Below are 20788 nucleotides of genomic sequence, written 5' to 3' on the forward strand. Positions count from 1 at the left end.
CATTGCTTAATACAATTATATAATTTTCAGATGTACATTATAATTTGACATCTATATATTCTATTGCGTGATTACCATCCAGAGTTCAGTTTCCTTCAGCTACCATATATATGATCCCCTTTACCCACTTCACCCTTCCCCTATGCCCCTATATTTGACACCCTTTACCCCATCTACCTCTCCTCTCCTCCCCCACCCCTACCCTCTGGTAACCACTAGTCCATCATCCATGTCCCTGAGTCTCTGTTTGTCCTGCTCGCTTGTTGCTTTTAGGTTTATATCCCACATATAAGTGATATCATGTGATTTTCAATTTTTTCTGTCTGGCTTAATTCACTTAGCATGATTATCTTGAGGTCCATCCATGTTGTCGCAAATGGCAGTATTTCATCTCTTCTTATGGTTGAGTAATATTCCATTGTATATATGTACCACAGCTTCTTTAGCCAGTTATCTATCATAGAACGCTTTGGTTGCTTCCATGTCCTGGCCACTGTGAATAATACAGCTATGAACATCGGTGTGCAAAGATCTTTATGGATATGGGTTTTCAAGTCTTTGGGGTAAATACCCAGTAGAGGGAATGCTGGATCATATGTAGAACAATTCTTAGTTTTTTGAGGAACCTCCATACTGTTTTCCATAGTGGCCGTACCAGTTTGCAGTCCCACCAGCAGTGTATGAGGATTCTTTTTTCTCCTCATCCTCTCTAACATTTGTTATTGCTTGTCCTGTTGATTATAGCTATTCTAACAGGTGTGACATGGTATCTCACTGTGGTTTTGATTTGCATTTCCCTAATAGCTAGCGATGTTGAGCATCTTTTCATATATTTGTTGGACATCTGTATGTCCTCTAGAGAGAAGTGTCTGTTCAGGGCCTCTGCCCATTTTTTGATTGGATCGTTTGTTTTTCTGTCGTTATGGAGTCGTATGAGTTCTTTGTATATTTTGGATATTAGGCCCTTATCAGAGGTGTTGCTTGCAAATATATTTTCTCATTCGGATGGTCATCTCTTTACCTTGCTGACGGTTTCTTTTGCTTAGCAGAAGCTTTTTAGTTTGATGTAGTCCCATTCATTTATTTTTGCTTTTACTTACCTTGCCTTTGAGGTCAAATTCATAAAATCCTCTTTAAGTCCAAGGTCCTTGAGTTTAGTTCTTATGTTTTTTTTCTATGCATTTTATTGATTCTGGTCTTATAGTCAGGTCTTTAATCCATTTTGAGTTAATTTTGGTGCCCGGTGATAGACAACGGTCTAGTTTCATTCTTTTGCAGGTGGCCTTCCAATTTTCCCATCACCACTCATTGAAGAGGCTTTCCTTTCTCCACTGTATGTTTTTGGCTTTTTTGTCAAATTATTTGCCCATATAAATATAGGTTTACTTCTGGACTCTCGATTCTGTTCCACTGGTCCATGTGTCTGTTTTTCTACCAATACCATGCCGTTTTGATTATTGTTGCTTTGTAGTATAATTTGAAGATGGGCAGAGTGATGCCTCCAGCCTCATTCTTTTTTCTCAGGATGGCTTTGACAATTTGGAGTCTTTTGTGCTACCATACAAATCTGATGATTTTTTGTTCTATTTCTTTAAAAAATGCCGATGAGATTTTGATGGAGATTGCATTAAATCTGTATAATGCTTTAAGTAATATGAGGACCTTATAACTTTTTAATTTCACTACCTAGGTCGCCCCATATATCTCAACTTACCACTCCTACCATACCAAAATTCCTTTTCTTTAGGTGATTCAAAGTTCAGTTTCCACTTATTTCAAAGCAAAAGGAAAAGCTGATACCAAGAAGACCCTAGTGAGGAAAGTTCTTCTGGAAACTTTAATGTGGATTGTAAGAAGTAGAAAATTGATTACCTTTAATAATTACTTAAAAGATACATCTTTGAGTTACTCAGATTTTTAATGTAATTGTTGAAAATTAGAAAGCCAGTTAACACAAGACAGAGCAACACTTCAGAGTTGGTAACTTACATTACATTTTAATAAGCACATACACAACTTGATTTCTATATTAGTTAGCTCGTATACTCACATTGCCAGAATACTGACAGCCTTCACAAGGGAATTATTCTAGAAACACTGTAACAATCAGGGTTAAAGGTATTGCTTGGCTTCAGCAATGAGAGATTTCACCTATGAAACTGATTTAATAGGCAGTGTTCAAAGTGTGGGCATCTTTTGCTGCCTTTATACCAAAATGTGGGCACCTTTTGCTGCCTTTATACCATTAGCTCTAGAATCAGCTCTGAGGAATTTTTGCAGGAAGTGATCTTGAAAATAATAAAATAATTTATTTTTCAGAAATAGCACCCACAAACACATTGTAAACTGGGACAAATTTACTGAAGCATTTACATTTATATTTATTCATTATTTCATAGAAGGAAACTATACCCGGAAGATAGAGGTTAAAATAATCTGGTTCGTATTAGCCATCACATTCAAGCAACAAATCATTTTAATAAGGATAGTGGTTTAGAACATGTGTTCTAGAACTAGATTGGCTCCTGACTCTGCCAGTTATTCTTGAACTTTGGAGAAATTATTACATAACCAACCCACGCCTCAGTCTAGGTATAAAATGGGATTAATAATGGAATCCAGTTTATCGAGTTGTTATGAAGGTTAAAAGGTTAAAAGAATTTCATATTCTTAAGTGCTTAGAACAGTCTTGGCCCATTGTAAATGTTAAATAAATGCTTATTAAGTTAAAAAAATTCAGGCTTGGAATTGAAGAATGCTATATGAGATACACATTCTAGTGATGTATATGTGTATATACTAGATATGTGAGATATGTGTGTATAAATATACATGTACATACACATATATAAATTAAATAACTTTACAATGATTAGTACATTATGAAATTACATTAACCATGTTCATTTTCATGTGAGAATAAGTTGGCTCTGTAGGTAAAGTTTGAAAATGAGCAATATAAGTGAATTGAAGTATACATAGGATATTAAGAATTGTGGGTTGAGGGTGGGGTGGAAACTATGCTGATATGAGACAAGATGGGACTGAGATTTTTACTCACTGTATGTATTTGTATAATTTCTGGATCTCGCATCAGTATTCCCTCATTTTAAGTTGTTCATGAGATGAGTTAGAATTATATCTACATTTTAAATGGCTTTTTTGAAGAATCTTCAAATGGTTGCTGATAAGGAACATGCAAAAGCTTTTAAGTGACATTTAAAAAACCACCTATAATGGGAGGGGTAAAAAAAACCCCACCTATTAATAAAGATGTATGATAGCTTATTACAATTTACAGAGTTCTTTTAGAAATACTTTCTCATTTATTTCTGACAACTCTGGAGTCGAGCAAAACTATTTTTGTGTTTTTAGAGGTAAGATAACTGAAAGTCCCAGAAATTTCGTGGTGTAAGCCAGTATTTGAATTCAGGTCCATGTCCAGAACTATTTTTGCTCTACTACACACCTCTTTATAAACAGTTGGCTCTCTGAAGCTATTATTTTTGATGCTATTCCATATATTGAAGACTTCATTTAAGTAACTATACTTACTATTATTTTAAGCTTTCTCCTTTATTGCCGATATTTGAACTAAACTTTATTTCCTGAATAATGCAGGTGTTTTATAGCACAAAAATAAACAACTAGGTCAGACCAGCCAGATATCCTGTAAAAACTTCAGAAACTAGACGAATGTTTATATCTAAAGAATAAACAAAAATGGCGTCTCTAATAACCTTAAGTTTTTTGAGGGGTTTACTTGTACCTTTCAAATGAAGTTGTAAATTATATTAATACTCCCCTTTCTGTTCAACCTTTTCATCCTGATGATACTCATCTTGCATTTTATCTTCAACCCCTTTTCCTTTCTCATCGCTCTAATTTTTTTCTTTATTTCAATGTTTACTTCCATTAAAAAAAATCTCTTTAATATATACCATTACTTTCATTTTGTTTACTTTTTTTCCTTTTATGATATCTCTTCCCAATAAAAAATCAGTATATACTGTGTTCCTGTGGTGAAGGGAACTAAACTTACTTATAATCAATACTTGTTGAGACTGTCGATGCTATTTATCTCTTGGGTTAGATTATTCTTTGTAGCAAAGTCACAATAAGGTCCATAAAGCTGAGGTAAAAGGATATTTGCTAGATTGAACTATTTCCAGAATATTTGTGAACCCAGCCTTCATGTTTATTGCACAATCTATATATCAAATGTATTTAGCGTATTACCTACATTTCCCTTTTCCATTTAATAAATTATTACAGTAATTGTGTAACCGGAGCAGTATGTATATTCATAGTTATAAGGAGGTACTATCAGAAAAAAAAACTGTTATAACATCATTCATTATGGTGTTTTGCACCTTTAATTTTAAAAAGAAATTTTAAAAAGCAAAATCAAGTAAGTTGAAAGTCAAGCAGGAGCTAACTAGCTTATTTTGGGAAATGATCTTGGTTTCCTGACTTAAGGTTGATTATGGAAAAGAGAAAAATTCCAATATTTTATGTCTGCAAAAGCTCATTCCAAAACAAATCAGCCTCTTCAGGATTATAGTACCCAGGTCACAAAGCCACGTTTTTATTAGTAAAAAATAATTTGCAGCTCATTGAGTGAACTTTAAATGATGGTGTTACCTTGTGAAACATAATATTGCAATTACTGGATCTGACATATGCTGGATAAATGCCAGCACAATGCAGTACTATGCTGATATAGTGTGAAATATATTTCGTGCTGCAGTAAAGCTGTCTATAGACTTCGAAAAACAAAGATATTTTGTCAGCAGTAACCAAACTGTATAAAATATTACAGTCATAAAAGACCACATATTATCAGATTTCATTTACATGAAATGTCCAATATAGGCAAATAGAAAGTAGATTAGTAGTTGCCTAGGGTTGGGGAGGATAGGGGTGTGAAGAGGAGAGCAATAGTTAAAGGGTACAAAATTTATTTTCGAGGTAATAAAAATGCTCTTAAATTAATTATTCTGATGGTCACAACTCTGTGACTATATTAAAAACCATTGGTTTGTATACTTTAAATGGGTGAGTATGTGAATTATATCTTAATAAGGTTGATAAAAAATCTTATTCAAAAAGCCTTTCTGTAAAACATGTGTTCCACCCAACTAAGATGTAATGTAAATGTTTATTAAGCTCGTTTTTTTGTTTAGAATAATAACTATATTCTTTTAATGTCCTTTTGTACAAGTAAAAGAAGGAAAAAACCTATAAATCAGGATATAAGAAAATCAGTCATATATTATTTATTTTGTGCCATTTATTTTTAATGTTTACAATAAAAGAACAGATTTTATGTGGCTGTTAAGATTTTGCTTATGATAAATGTTTGAAATGAAGCATTGAAATGTGAAATGCTTGTGAAATGGCTGCTGCTTGACTTCTGTTGGAGGCAGATATTCCATGGGAAAGACACCCGTATTGCTTCAAATTCAATCTAGGATAGTTAACCCTTCATGTGCCACTTCTTCAGTACAGGATTTGCATATACCTTAAAGTGAGAATTATGGAATCTTGGTTTCATTATAGCTTTATTACTCTTGTATAGTTACTCACTAATTGCCAATCAGGACCTGATCATCTTGTCTCACCTTTTTTTATACCTAGCCACTCCTCAGCTTTAATTTTTTGCCATTATTTAAATCTGATGGTTCATTCAGCCCTTAGCAATTGGAAAGGATCTGGAGTTGGGCTGTAAGGAACCGCCTTGGTGGTTTACCCCACCCAACTGTACAGATACTATCATTTTCTATTGTCTCAGAGTAACATTTTCCAATGATTTTGTCTGTGGATTGTTCAAAGGCTCCTTTAAAAAGGCAAAGGTCTTGTGGTCAAATAAATTTATCATACACGGCTCACTCTTTCAGTCTCAGTGCACACTGGCATATTAAAGCCTCTAAGAACAACAACAAAAGCATGTAACTTTATTTAACCTAATATTTCCCACACTTATGTTTGAGTGACTTCTTCTAACTCTGCACAGAACCAGTCTACTTCAGAACCAACTATGGAAAATGCTGTCCTGAAGTCATAAGTCGCTGCTTCTTTGTTACTTGTCCCCAGCCGTGGCAAATCTCTTTACATTTCCTCTTTCTTACTGAGTGAACATGTTTGTTTTAAGCCACACTTCAAACTTGCCCTATTTGTTTTTCCTAGCAGTTGCCCAGTTATCACGTCTGGATTGCATTTGGCGGTGCTGACTGTGTGGTGCTCTGGATATCCTGTTTTCTTCATTGTTGGTTCTCCTAAAGCCTTTTGAAGCCCACAGTACTGCCCGATAGAGCAATCGGTCTTGTCTTATTGTGACTATTGTCCACCAGTTTGTTAACTACAGAAGGTCAAACATTCTTGACCGCAGTGCAGAGAATTCCTGGGTGGAGGGGAGGAGTGGAAGGCAAGGAGAATTATTATCCACTCCTCTCTTCAACAAGTGAAGAGTTCATTTTTGGCCAAATGAGGGAGAATAAATATTATGGTCTTGAACTGTCAGAGCTCCCTGACAGTGGCAACTCTCTAGGAGAGAGGTGAGAAAGACATTGGTACCACATTCCCTGGCCTTTCCCCTCTCCAACTGTCTCCACTTAGACCGGAGCAGCTATCTTCCTTTATCCACTCACAGATCCAGAAATTCCTGATTTGACTATCCAAATTAATACTACTTATAATTATTTGTAAGACACATTATTTACTCTCACATTCACTTCGTCGTAAATTTTTTTCCTTGCAACTCTATTCAGGTATTTTTATCTTGTTTTTCACGCTATTCTTTTGCTTTTTTAAAATTTATTACCACATCGCTCAATGACCAAGTCCTGTTTATTCCTCAACATTCTTCATCATCCTCCACTTTGGGCTATTGGAGCAGCTGCTTGGCTTGTTCTCTGTGGCTCTTTCTTCTTACAGTCCTCCCCCTCCCCCGAAAGAGTCACTTGCCAAAACATAAGTCTGATCACATGGCTGCTTTGCTTTAAAGACTTTCCTAGTTCCCCAAATTCCTTTAACGGAATTTCCTGCAAAATCAGTCTCAAGTGACTTTGTTACAACCACATCAGACTGCACTGTTTCCTAAACCACAACTGAGTTAAGAACTCTGAGGGTTCCATGCACTGAAAACGTTTTGATTCCTCCACTGTTTCAGAGCTTAACACCACCACTCTGTAATTTAACATTTTATTGAATGAAATAACACCAAACTTAGACGTAAACTTAAAATAAAGAGCAGTTTTCTAGATTTTTCTGAATATCTCTCTTTTCCTTCTCTGTGAGTGCTCCAGCTTCCCTTGTGTCCTAAGGAAATGCTCGATCTGACTCGTGGGTATTTTAGCTCTGCCCTCAACACAGATATGACTCTGCTTTTGTTCAAAAGTTAACCTATGTCTGGAAAGTCTGTCCTCCTCTTAATCCATTTATTTAACTCTACTTGTCCTTCAGGGTTCTGCTTACAAGGAACTTCCTTTATAAAGCTTTCCCCGACCCACCCAGTAGTGATTGCTCAGTCTTTTGGTGTGAGACTCTTCAACAGCACTTGTTCTGCTGCATGACGATAAATTATCCATGTGTCCAGCATCCCTGCTCATTTCACCATGCTATATCATTAAATCCTTACAATGACCATATAATATTAAGTGTTAATTAGGATCCCCATTTTACAGATGAGTAAACTGGAGGGTCTGTCACCTGCCTCACACAGGCTGCTATTAAGATCTAATGTGACAATGAGTATAATTAATTTATAAATGACTAAGAACCGTATGACTGGAAGGCATTATTATTTTTTTATACATTACTCTTCATGTGGTAATAAGTGTTCATGTTCTTCTTCTTGACAATAGTAGACAAAATTTATTATTCCTACATAAAGAAATCCTGTTAATGTTATTTAAAATTAAATTTTAAGAATGCTGCTATACTCAGATGAAATCCTCATCATGAGGAATCCCCTCTCCCCTGGGGAGAAGCTGAAGCTCAGTTGTCTGGAGGTAAAAGGCAAAGGCTAAGGCAGTCCCTGGTTGCTCCATTTTCACCCCTTTCTCTCATGCTTTATTTTTCTCACTCTCATTATTCTTGATGGAAGTTTTTAGTAGAGCTCAGACCATCTTATCCCAGGAAGAAAAAAATTATAGGAGATAAATGTGTGATGAGTGGTACAAAAAAACAACAACAGTAGCAATCTTTTAAATTTATTATGGAAGCAAAGAACATTGCCCATAGAATTTAATCTTTGTCAATTCAAAACAGGAATTTCTAGTAAAATAAATAAGACCAGTTTTCTTCCTCTGGGTCCTGTATCTATTTTATTGCTAGCAGGTCTTTCCCAGCAAAGCATTTCCTTTATTAGTATTGAGAGTTTTCATTAGCTATTTTGTGAGTTTTTTGTTAGTGATCCTCATTAGCTTTGACATGGTCTTTAAATTATCTTGACATTTACTATCTTATTCTGTAATATTTTATGGTTAATTCTTAGTGTATAAGAGCTAGGCTACTGGTCATTACATGTTTTACAATGTACACATTTTACAAAATCTCTTGTATCTTAGTATTTTCTTTATAATTTTATATAAATTACTGACATCCAATCTATTAGGCTTTTTTAAATATCTTTATACATATAAATAGGGAAACTAAATAAATATATAGATATCGCCCAGTTAATGGTAGATCTTTCGAGAAGCAGAAAAATACCAAGTTTTCATGTTTCTGAAAATAAAAGAATTTGATGAAATATTGTAATTTGGCTTTATAGCCAAACTCTAAAGAAAGTTTTTTTTTTAAATTCTATACTTCTTGAGCACATATACTCAAAGTATTGTCCAAGAAGCAAGAAATAAAGTAATGTTTCTGCCTCTAAGTCACTAGACTATGTAGTAAAGAATGATAATATCTAGTAATTTCACAGATTTAGCCATGTTTTATTTCAAAGTGTGTTATTCTTCCTATGTTCTTCACTCTAAAACAACATAAGCTAAAAAGCTACCATCCATGCAATAATATTCTTTAAAAATTATTGTGTGTAACTATTTGTTGTATTATTGTTATTCATTCCATGGTTATAAGGGCCTAAAATGTGCCAGGAATTAGGGATATGACAATTGAACAATACAGAAAAAGTTCATTATATTCAGATGAAAAAGGAAATTTAATAAATGTAAAAAGTATTAAAGATAAGTAAACAACCAATTTCAAGTAATGATTAGTGTGCTATTCCTTCAACAATTATTTTTTGAGCACCTACTCTATGCTAGATGCTGATCTATAAAATAAAGCATATCAGTAATGGAGAGCAAAGGGCAAGGGCAGCTATTATATTAGCTGTTCAGGGAAGGCTTCTCTGAGTAGAGGACAGTTGAAATGAGACCTAAGTAACAAGTAGAAGCAGAAGAGCTTCCCAGCCTGGATCCTGGGAGTCTTTGGATAGAATTTGGGAGGCCTGTAAACTTGGATAGGAAAAATAATTACATTTCTGTTTTCACTAAACCCAGACTGAAAATTAGCATTTTCTTCCATTCGGATGTAGGCAACAAACCTCAGTAATATAATCAGCACCTTTTACTTTGTGATCAGTATTTTCTTGCTACATCTCGGTTCTTACAGGTATTTTGAAATATCATCATTGCTTTGAAATTTTGGCCAGTCATCTGCCATATAGCAATATTTCCATCAGTGACAGACCATCTATACATTGGTGGTCCCATAAGGTTCTAATAGAGGTGAAAAATTCCTCTCATCTAGTGACAACATAACTATTCTAACACAGTAGGACAACACATTACTCATGTGTTTGTGGAGATGCCGCACTGCCAGTTGTATAACACATACAGTTATGTACAGTACATAATACTTGGTAATGATAGTAAATAACTATGTTACTAGTTTATGTATTTACTATTATCATTATTTTAGAGTGCACTCTTTCTACTTACAAAAAAAGTTTGCTGTAGAACAACATGCTGTGTTAAGCCAGCAGCAACCTCATACATCTTGTATTTACTGTGTCTCTTGATTGTATCATTATCTCTTGTTTTAATTAACCTCGTTTTGTTTTGTACAGTAACATGCTGTACAGGCTTGTAGCCTAGGAACAGTAGGCTGTAACATACAGCCTAGGTGTGCAGTAGGCTAGACCATCTAAGTCCGTGTAAGTGCACTCTGTGATGTTTGCATGACAAAATCACAAAATGATGCATTTGTCAGAACGCGTCCCAAACATATCCCCATCGTTAAGTGGTGCTCGACTGTATTTTTAACTACCCAGACTTTATCTACATTTCATAAAATCTAGAATAAGGAGGTTTTATATTGACAGTTTATTCTGTTGTTTCAGAACAATGAGATGGTGGAGCTACAAAGAATACGGATGAAGGATGAAATACGCGAATATAAATTTAGAGAGGCCCGCCTCCTTCAGGACTATACGGAACTGGAAGAAGAAAATATCACGTTGCAGAAACTCGTGTCCACATTAAAGCAGAACCAGGTAAGCTTTAGGAAGTTTTACCCTCCAGATGGGCCACATCTTCTGACTACCAAAGTTAAATCTTCTCTTTATTTTTCAGGAAGGAACCTGTCAAAATTTACCTTAATCTCCCTGCAGTATTTATGTGCTGAAATTTCCCGACCCTCCTATTTCAGCTAAGATTTTGAAGGCAAACCTAGAAGTAGTATAATTTTCAATAAAACTTCATTGGATAAGAATTTTAGTTTATACTTTAGCTCTATGTTATTTTTTTTCAGGAGTAAGTCAAATATGTTGTAATCAACTTGACAATTCATTAAAAGCCTGGATCTATAAACTTGTTTTGACTACGAGCTTAAGATCTCTCTTGCAGTCACTCCCCTCCTCCCTGTAAATTTATTTTATATCACACAGAGAAAGCAATTATGAAATATAAATCAATAAGAACAAAATTGTAAGAAAAAGAAAATGCCTGATTTCTTTTTTCAGCTGTAACCTGACTAAAAAGATTGCATGTGTACAGTTAAATAATTGTTTTGGTAGTGAGGCTGTTTAATTGCTTAATTTTTCTGATTTGTTTGTGTTGTGGTTTGTTATAGTTATTAGTTATAACTTTCTTCAGTCTAATTTTAGAAGACTTTATTTATGAATATAATTCTTTTAAGTAGTTAAGCAAAGCTGATTTGGATGTTCAGGATATTTTCAAGGTGCCTCCGCAATCACAACTTCTACTGTGGTCTAAACGCTATTATAACTTCTCAACACACTATGTGCCAGGCACCGTCCTAAGCTAGAAAGACACAAAATGCATAGGGTAGGATTCTTGCCCTCAGTAAACTTAGAGACAGCCCAAAATGTATGCTTCTATTTCTACTCCCTTCTCAAGTTGGTATCTCTGTCCGAAACTGTTATTGGTTTTGATAGATGTAAGAGTTAAGAGAGAAAAGGAAAAATCCAGAAGAAAAAAAAAATCCAGATATTGATACGATCAAAATTTGATTTCTGACCATTGCCACTTCCCCCTCATGGGGAGTAGCAGGAATAAGATGGGGAACAAGATATCTTTTAGGGACTGCAGGGGGTGGTTTCAGACCATTAAAAGGTTTACCAGGATATCTACATGTATTTTTACCTCATTCTCTCCCTTTTAAGCACTGAATCACAGTGTGTGTGCTGAGATTTCTAAGTACCAATGGTATTCCAGGTCTTGATTTGACTAGGGTCAGTGAACTCACAGTGGAGAAAATTAGACTTAGAAAAAACTTTAAAAAATATACTTCTCAGAAACACGTTTTTTGTGGTTTGTTTTTTTGGTTGCTGATGAAGAATATAGAAGATTTGAAGCAACTTTACTTGAAGTGCAGATATTTCAAGCATTCATTACTCCTGATTCCTAAAAGTCCTCACTGCGCTCTGCATAGGCAGGAATGCAACCAAATAGCCTCACTGTAGTCTCCCATCGTGGCATGTGATAGACTAATTTACTCAGGAGGTTAATTTAGGCCAGTATTAGGTATTCTTGAAAGACTGCCAAGGTATCCTGTGAGTATTCATTAACCCAGATGCTGTTTCTGTGGGAATTTGTCCTATCAGTCTGGCTGATTACTGTTTACACTTTACCCATGCCCTTCCACCAGTAATTGACACATAGAAATCAAATGCTTAACTCAGAAGTTTTTTTTTTTGGAGGAGGTGGGCAGGAAAATGTATACATCTCTTTTATTTTCTAGATGCAATATGGTAATTTTCCCAATTAAGTGTCCAATTGCTTAATTTGAAATAATTTTCCTTACAAAGGGCCATTCTGGCTTATTCCCTGACACATGGGTGCACTGTAGTTTCACACTGTAGTCTCTCCCAATTAAGAAAATGCTGGTTTGTCCCCGCCACCCCCACTGTTGGCCTTTATTTATAGGAGTTAGCATCTATCATAAATTCTCTTTCATAATATTTTATGTACAAATGCCACAGATTTTTTCAATCAAATGATGATGGCTGCCTTTCAATGTCAAGATTGGTCTAAATGTTACTTTGTCCTGAAGCTCTCTATACAAAATATACTCCCTCCTCCACCTTGGTTTCATTGTTTCTCCAAATAGCAAATCTACTAGCATTGTAAAATGCTGAGTTCAAAGAACTAGAAAACTATTTTCCTTCTGAAGCTCCATTTTCCTTTTAACTATTTATTATTTTCTAAATAATTGTTGTTGACATATCACTTCTTACTCCTTTTATAGTTTCTATATATTGGTTTGTTTATTTTCCGTCTCCCCGCACTGGAATATAACACCTAGTAGAGAGCCTAGTAGAAGGCATTAAATAAATATTTGTTGAAAGAATGAATAAATTTTTTTCAGTTTCTTTTACATTCACTCTTCAACTTAGAGAGGCAACTAAAATTTCAGGTTATTATAATTAATGAAACCAATTTTTATATGTGGTCCTAAATATGGAATATATGGGAACAAAGTCAAAGAGTTGACTTTGAAAACTTCAGCCACATTCCTCTGTGTGCTGATTTGGTTCTATGTCCAAAATAAAATCAGGTCCAACCTTATAAATTCATTTTACACCTTTATGCTTTTTAAAACACTATCTGGAAGAAGTGTATGAAGAAGCAGAAGTCATAAAGAGAAGTCAAGTCAAATGTCAGTTCCCCAACAGACCACCAGAAAAAACCCATTGATGAAGCAAAGCTGTTTATTAGACCTCTAGCGTAAGAGACTACCTCGACGGAAACTTAGTGGTGTCTCAAAATGGGAAGTTTCGGGAAGGATGTTCATAGGATTTTAGGATCTGGGCTGGGTGTAACATGGTGGGAAACTGGTTTGTATAGACTGAGTTCATAACATAATAGTTTTGAGTTGAGAAGTACAACAAAGGGAGAGTCTTGACATGAGTCTTGATGAAGTTGCTTTAGCTGGGTATCATCTTCCAAGAGCAAGTATTTCCTACAAGTTGCTATGTTTTTTTATGCTTTGTCCCAGTATTGTTTAACATAGGAACAGGATAATTTGCCTGGTCCCAGTATTATTTAATAAAGGGCAGGAAATTATGTTAGTTTCAATTTTTAGAGAAGTGATGAAGAGAGGAGGGGAGAAATAATAAATTCTATGTCCCTAATATCTCATATATTAAACTAAAGCACTCAAATATTTATCTAAGCATTAGGAACCCTTGTTAAAATTAATAATTCAATTACAATTCTATTATGAAAAAAATTTCCTTCAGGGATGTATTTCTATATCAGGTAATAATATCATAAGATACCTATTCATATTCAATTCAGATTGCTTTCATTTAACCAGTATTTTAAGGATATCTTTCTATGAGGCCATATACTTTTTTAAGGGCAAAAGTGGTCATTGGCTCATAGAGCTTACAATCCTAGTAGGAAAGACAGGTAATAGAGTCATAGCCATCCATGTAATTGCATATTAAAGCTTTGTATTAGGTTTGGCGATACAGGGCCAGATTAAAATCTTTAGAGTACCTAACCCCGAAAATATTATGGTACCTATTCCCAACCGTCATGTAATTAAAAATAAAAAGAGCTACAAACTATGAAGTTGCTATAAGAAATCCTAACAAAGTACTGCTTTTTCTCATGGTGACTACTTTGATGCTATTTTTAAAATATCAAACACCAAATTTTAAGTGCCTTCTCATTCTGTTTCTTGGTGCATTCAGTTTGCTGGGGCTCTAATCACATGATGCAAACTTACAATGATGGCACCAGAAAGGAGTGATTCGTTTGCCTGAATGGGTCAACAGAAACTTCGGAGTTAGGATCAGATTCTTGACTTGAGTCTTGAAGAATGAACGAGAGTTTTCCAGGTGTCAATCTTTGCTTAAGCAGAGAGACACAAAACATCTAGGTGAATAGTACGAGTTTGAACCAGTGAGTGGATTGAGTGGAGCTGCTAAGATAGAGATCAGGTCTTATAGGAAATCTACCATCAATTAACTAAAAATCACAGAATTTAAAAAATCCACAATGCAAACTAAACTTATATCTTCAAGTCTAGCCTAGGAATCAGCAAACTTTTTCTTTAAGGGCAAGATAGTAAATACATTAGATTTTGCAGGCCATACAGTCTCTCTTGCAACTACTCCACTTTGCTGTAGTGTGAAAAGCAGCCATAGACTATATGTGAACAAAAGAGTGTGACTGTTTTCCAATAAAACTAATTGACAAAAATAGGTGGTAGGCTGGATTTGGTCCAAAAGACACCATAACATTTGACAACCACTGTCTAAGCCTTCAGTTTAACAAGGATTAAAGAAAAAAAGGCCTACGACACAAACTAAATTAATGTCTACAAATGTAAGCTATCACACAGTCTGGGAGCAGTCAGAGGACTGGTTGAAATACTAAGAAAGGTTGGCAGGTAGGTTCCCTGAGTTGTCCAGGGAAAGAAAAGGAGGAGGTCAGGAGGAAGATGACTTTATAATATATAAGCAGGCCTGTAAGAAATCACGACACAAGACACCGTTATCCCAAGCAGTTTCCATAATTTGACTTTTATTGAGTGATTCTATCATAGACTTGTGAAATTCCATTGACCCCGTATGCAGCAAGTGCTGGTTGTCCATCAGTGTCCATTGTTCCCTTCTCCTAACGTATTACCCAGTTTTTAACTGGACACTAGGCTACCCAGAGTAAAGACTATAGTCTTTACTTCCCTTTCAGCTAGGTGTTATATAACTAGTACTGGCCAGTGGGATACGAGGAAAAGTGATATTGGCAACCTTTGAGACACGTCCTTAAATGGAGAGGGTATGCGCCTTACTTTGTCCCACTTCTTGGAAGATGATTAAAATGGCAAGCACCCTTGGACCTTATGGACCAGAATAGGAGGCAGGGCAATAAGGTAGAAGGATCCTAGTTTCCGGATGACCTCTTGGAGCATACTGTCACATGAGAGAGAGAAACAAACTTCTATCTCAACTAAGTCACTCTTGTTTAGTGCTCTGTTTAATCAGCCAAACCTATATCCTAACTAAACCTATATTGAAAACTGTTATCCTAACTTTTGCAAGACAAACCCTTGCTTTGAGATTATGTGAAGAAGAGGGGTGGGGATAAGGAGAAATAGAAATATATGAAAATGATAATGGTCTATGATCCCTATTTTTTAGATTTTAAGATCTTTTTTTAAACACAAGTTTAAACTAATATAAACACTAAAATAAATTACAACTAAACACGTTTATATTAGTATCTTATATCATGACTTTATTACTTTTTCTAGTTTATTTATTGTTATTCACACTAGTTTATTCAGAAAACGCTTATTGCTGAGTAGAATTCTGTGGAAGCACTATGAAGAAACATTGGATGACACCTAGATGCATAAAAAGGATTTCTTCTTTCTAAGGAGATTACAGTGTAGTCGTGGACATGGAATATTTACTGAAAAGTGGAAGGTGACAGGTGACTTGGGAAAGGCCCCAAAGAAGGCATGTTGGTTTAGAGTAGGAATCTCTTTTACCTGTGGGCTTTCATGATCGAGAAAATGTTTGAGCAGGCTCTTTTTTGATATAATTCAAAAGAATATTACGTTGATCACAATATATGTATAATTGTTATTGGATAATTGGTACAGTTTTTCCAGATTTTACCCTTAAACACATAAAATGTTTCTTTGCTTCTTCATCTTACTCTTGAACATATTTCATTGAGAATATGTTCTTATCATGATCTTTTAACTAATTTGTCTCTGGGTATTAAAATTTCCTCATTATTAATAATTAAATAAAAGTAAGTAATAGTGATAATAAAATCTTCTCTTCGTTATGAATAGTCTCATAAACAATTATAAAAGAAAAAAATCCCTGATTTATTAGGCTAATAGTGTACCCTTTTGACCACTGAACCCCATTAAAGAAATCCTAAAATGGTACCTTTTTCATCTCTGCTAAGAGTTGAATTTATATATATATATAATTTCTAAAGAAACCATTCTGTGTTACCTTCACAGTGTATACACAGTGTGCTTTTAAAGATACTTTTGTGGACTAATGTTTTGATTTTTTTTTTAAATGAGTGGGTCCACTAGAGCAGAGGTCCCTGATTCTGGGCCACAGACTGATATGGGTCTATGACCTGTTAGGAACCGGGCTGCATAGCAGGAGGTGAGCAGCAAGCGAGTGAAGCTTTATCTGTATTTGCACCTGCTCCCCAGTGCTAGCATCACCTCCTCAGCTCCTCCTCAGATCATCAGGCATTAAGAGTCTCATTGGAGCACCAGTCCCTGGTGCCAAAAAGGTTGGGGATCGCAGCACTAGACTGCCTAATAGCAGTTTTGTAAGACCCAAATTTTAGTTTTATGAATCTTCTCTATCCTCTCTGATTCAGGTTGAATATGAGGGCCTAAAGCATGAGATTAAGCGATTTGAGGAGGAGACAGTACTGCTGAACAGCCAGCTGGAGGATGCTATCCGGTTGAAAGAGATTGCTGAGCACCAATTGGAAGAAGCCCTTGAGACCTTGAAAAATGAAAGGGAACAAAAGAATAACCTGCGGAAGGAGCTCTCCCAATATATCACCCTCAATGATAACCATATCAGCATCTCAGTAGACGGACTCAAGTTTGCCGAGGACGGAAGTGAGCCAAACAATGATGACAAGATGAATGGGCATATCCACGGGCCCCTTGTGAAACTGAATGGAGACTATCGGACTCCCACTTTAAGGAAAGGAGAGTCTCTAAACCCTGTTTCTGACTTATTCAGTGAGCTGAACATTTCAGAAATACAGAAATTGAAGCAGCAACTTATGCAGGTAAGAACTTTGTCTGGGACTATTTGAGTGAATTTCTCAGATTACATGTAGCGTATTGTAGGATTTCTTATTCTCACATTATAGCTCCAGATTATTTTTATTAAATATTGCTTTTTCAACTAGCAACTTTGAAAGTACAATATTGTAGAAAGACACAACAGAAGAGATGTTGAAGAGAAATCTGCCATTTGCATTGCTTTAAGAAATTTATCTCTTAGAGCCACAAATTAAATTGCAGTCATGTATGAAGAGAGAAAAGACAGCAAGCATCTTGATGCATGTCTGACTAATAAAAAAATTCAAAAATTTTATATGCAAGTGAAGTGACAGAAAATGAACTTTTTCATTACAAGCAACTGTATGTATAACTTCAGGAATAATGGTTACACTTCACAGCAATACTTAAGCTTGAAAAACTATGAAGGACTTTGTATATGCTAACTAGCCAGGATACCATATAATTAAAAATACAGTGCAGGTATAAATCTGAAACCAAGGAGTTCTTATTCCAACATAAACAAGACCTTAAATTTTTGGTATCATCAAATCAAATGTCTTGTGAAAGATCCCACATTTAAGCTTGTCTCATTGTGAAATGCTTTCTAGAGTCTTGCCTCCTTGCCGTACCTTAGTCCAGTGCTAATTGAAATCTTGTCTGAGGAACAGTATCATCACCATCACCATTACCTGGGAGCTTCATAGAACTACAAATTATTGGGCTCCACACAAATCTACTGAACCAGGAATCTGGTTCAACAAACTTATTAGGTGATTAATTTTGAGACTTAATCTTCAAGGTTCTTTGCATATAGCTGATAGAGGCTAAGACTCTGACAGTCATTTTTATAGCAAACAGTGCTATTTCTACCTCTACAGAAATGATGAATAAAAAATGAAATTAGCATAAATAAATAATAGACTATAGAACCAATGAAGTTAATTTATTATGAGATTTACTTTTAATAGTACATCAGGAGTCAACATATCCTGTACTTCATCTGCCCGGTGCTTTTGGCTGCTAAAAGAGAACATGTTTTTACCATATTTAATTTGAATCAAGATAAGAGGGCATGGCCACTGGGAGAAAATGAATTACATACAGACTTTTACCTGACTGCAAAGTCCAGTTCTGAATAGATAATACTTTCCTGTGTCTTTTTGCTTGGTTTACACTAATATAAGTAGGTTGATAGTGTAGGAGAGGGAGAAATATCCTCTCTTTTCCCTCTTAGTTTTTCTGACTGACCTAAGGATTAAATTGACGTAGACAGAGTAACAGGAGAAAAAAACAAATTTATTACATGTGTACATATGGAGGTCCCATAAGAATATGAGACCCAAGGACAAATGGGGCAGTTGAGGCTTATATGCCATTCTGGAATAAGGAAAGAGAGGCAAAGGTCAGGGATTTCCAAGGGGAAGTAGGCATTTCACAGATAGATGAGAAAGAGCAAATATGTGGTAAACAAATAATGGGAAACAGAGGGTTGTCTAACAAACAGGCTTTGCTAAGGTGGTAGCTCTCTTCCTGGAGCTGATTTTTCTATCTGAATTCCTTTAGGCGGGTAAGTGGGAGGTAAAAGGCTCTTGTTTTGTTTCCTAAAAATAACCAGCTTAAAATAATCAATATTCTAAAAAAGGCATATTTTGGAGTGGCAAACTCTTCTCTCCCAGGTGCAGCACTGAATTATTGAATAATATGAACATTTATGTACCAAAATATGTGAGTAGTCACACTAAGAAGAAAAAATGAGGACCATGAAAGGCCTTATATCACTCAGGTACAGTTTTGCTGCTCAGGGAGTTTAGGGATGTCTTAATATTGCCACCAAATAAGTTATGATAAAACTTTTATTTAAAGCCACCTTAGAGTTTGAGAGTGTGGCTGTCATTAGTATAGCAATTGTTGTACAATTAGGCAACTCTCAATTTTGTGTACTTCAGCTTATGACATCAGCATACTTTGGATATGAGAGTTTGTATTCTTATAGTTCTCTTTTCTCTTAGAATTTCTTTTGGCCAGGATACAAAGCACTGAATTTGGGAAAAAGCTGCCTTCAAATCAATGGGCTTAGTTAATGTTGAGTTTGTAAAGATGTCAAGGGGTGCAGGCAGGAATATAACACCCTATACCAGGAATACGCAGTTTTTAAGATTCTCTTCCTTAGGATTAAAGAAACCCTTTGAAAACAGCATACCCAGGCCAAAGCCTTTTCCTGTCTTATAAGGCTCTGTCTATGCAAGTAAATTATGTTTTTTTTCATCTATGGGTATTTACTTAATCTGGTTCTGAAAAGTGTTACTGAACTAAAGGAATTTGTTTGCCTGTGCACATCAAAGCCAAACGAGACAGGAATAGGAGTTTGGAGTTAAGAAAGGAAAGGTTTATTTAGGGGATTGGCACCAAGCCCAGAGACACAGGTGAGCTGAGCTAGTGCTCAAAGACTTGGCTCCTCAATGGCCTCTACAGAATAGATTATATAGGAAAAAATCATTAGTCATGATAGCTAAGGGAGTTGGGGTCCTGGGCTCTGCTGATTAGTCAGGCTAAGGTAGGAGGCAGTTGATCATTGAATCAGGTGCTGATTCAGCCATGGCGTCGTTCTGTCTGGTTTCATGAGGATGTGGTCAGTAGGGTCATTCCACTTTCATGAGTCCAGGGCTGAAACATAATTGAGGTCGAGATATTATCTTCAGTTTGACTGAAACTTTGCTCTAGATTGGGGTCTGGTTATTGTATCTTTGTCATGGTCGATAGACCCGGGGCTTTATACTTAAGAGAGTTTGATGCTGACCAGAACCTACTGTCCTAAGGGCTTAATGATTAAGGAAGTAGATGGTGGAGTATGTGCAAAGGTGGAAGAGTCTGTGGAAGAAAGCAAGTGAGTCATAGTTCTATTAGACTGAACAAAGCTAGCTTGAATTAAGGAAAAAGTCATACTAAAGAAATGAAGTTTTTGTGTAGTTACGAAAGAAAAAAAAACTATGTCTCTGCCTTGGGTTTCAGGAATGTTGAGTGAGTTGCTTCCATCTGAGATGCATTCATAAGGGGGAAGATAATAAATTAGCCCCATTACTAGTTTCTACAATGCCTTTTCGAAATTAGAAAAAAAGGAGGTCCCTTCTTTAAGATATCATACTGCCATCTGCTGGGAAGTGGTAATAATAAATATAAAAATTTACAACAACTTTAACTTAATGGTGCCCCTTAGCGTTGTATGGTATACAACCTGCAGATGATTACGTCGTAGCCCTGGTGAGAATCTCATACCTCCTTTGTAGAGTTGTGAAGACTGAATGGGATGGTCAATATGAAACCATGTGTAAGTCACAAAAGTTTATGTTATTATTATTGTATTAGAAATTGCCATCAGTTTATGACATGTCATTACCACTTGCACTTTATATAAAGTCAATACATAAGGCCTAGAAAGTAGAGGAAAAGGCAAGGACGGTAAGCCTATATCTAAATTAGGAGGTGCTTTTTTCCAAGAGCGAATCAAAGTGAGTATTTC

At 35.6% G+C, this 20788-nt stretch overlaps 1 protein-coding gene across 11 annotated transcripts in view; it reads left to right on the forward strand.

The window, feature by feature from the left end:
* Positions 1 to 20788, forward strand: part of BICD1 (BICD cargo adaptor 1) — a 179659-nt gene that overhangs the window by 113350 nt on the left and 45521 nt on the right. For all 11 annotated transcript variants that reach the window (XM_023532397.1, XM_023532396.1, XM_011363139.2 and 8 more), the window contains 2 exons: positions 10355 to 10507; positions 16848 to 17273. In XM_023532397.1, coding sequence (XP_023388165.1) covers positions 10355 to 10507; positions 16848 to 17273 — 579 coding nt within the window. The remainder of the gene's footprint in view (positions 1 to 10354; positions 10508 to 16847; positions 17274 to 20788) is intronic.

The sequence above is a fragment of the Pteropus vampyrus genome, unplaced genomic scaffold (genome assembly GCF_000151845.1).
Source record: "Pteropus vampyrus isolate Shadow unplaced genomic scaffold, Pvam_2.0 Scaffold82, whole genome shotgun sequence".
Lineage (NCBI taxonomy): Eukaryota > Metazoa > Chordata > Mammalia > Chiroptera > Pteropodidae > Pteropus > Pteropus vampyrus.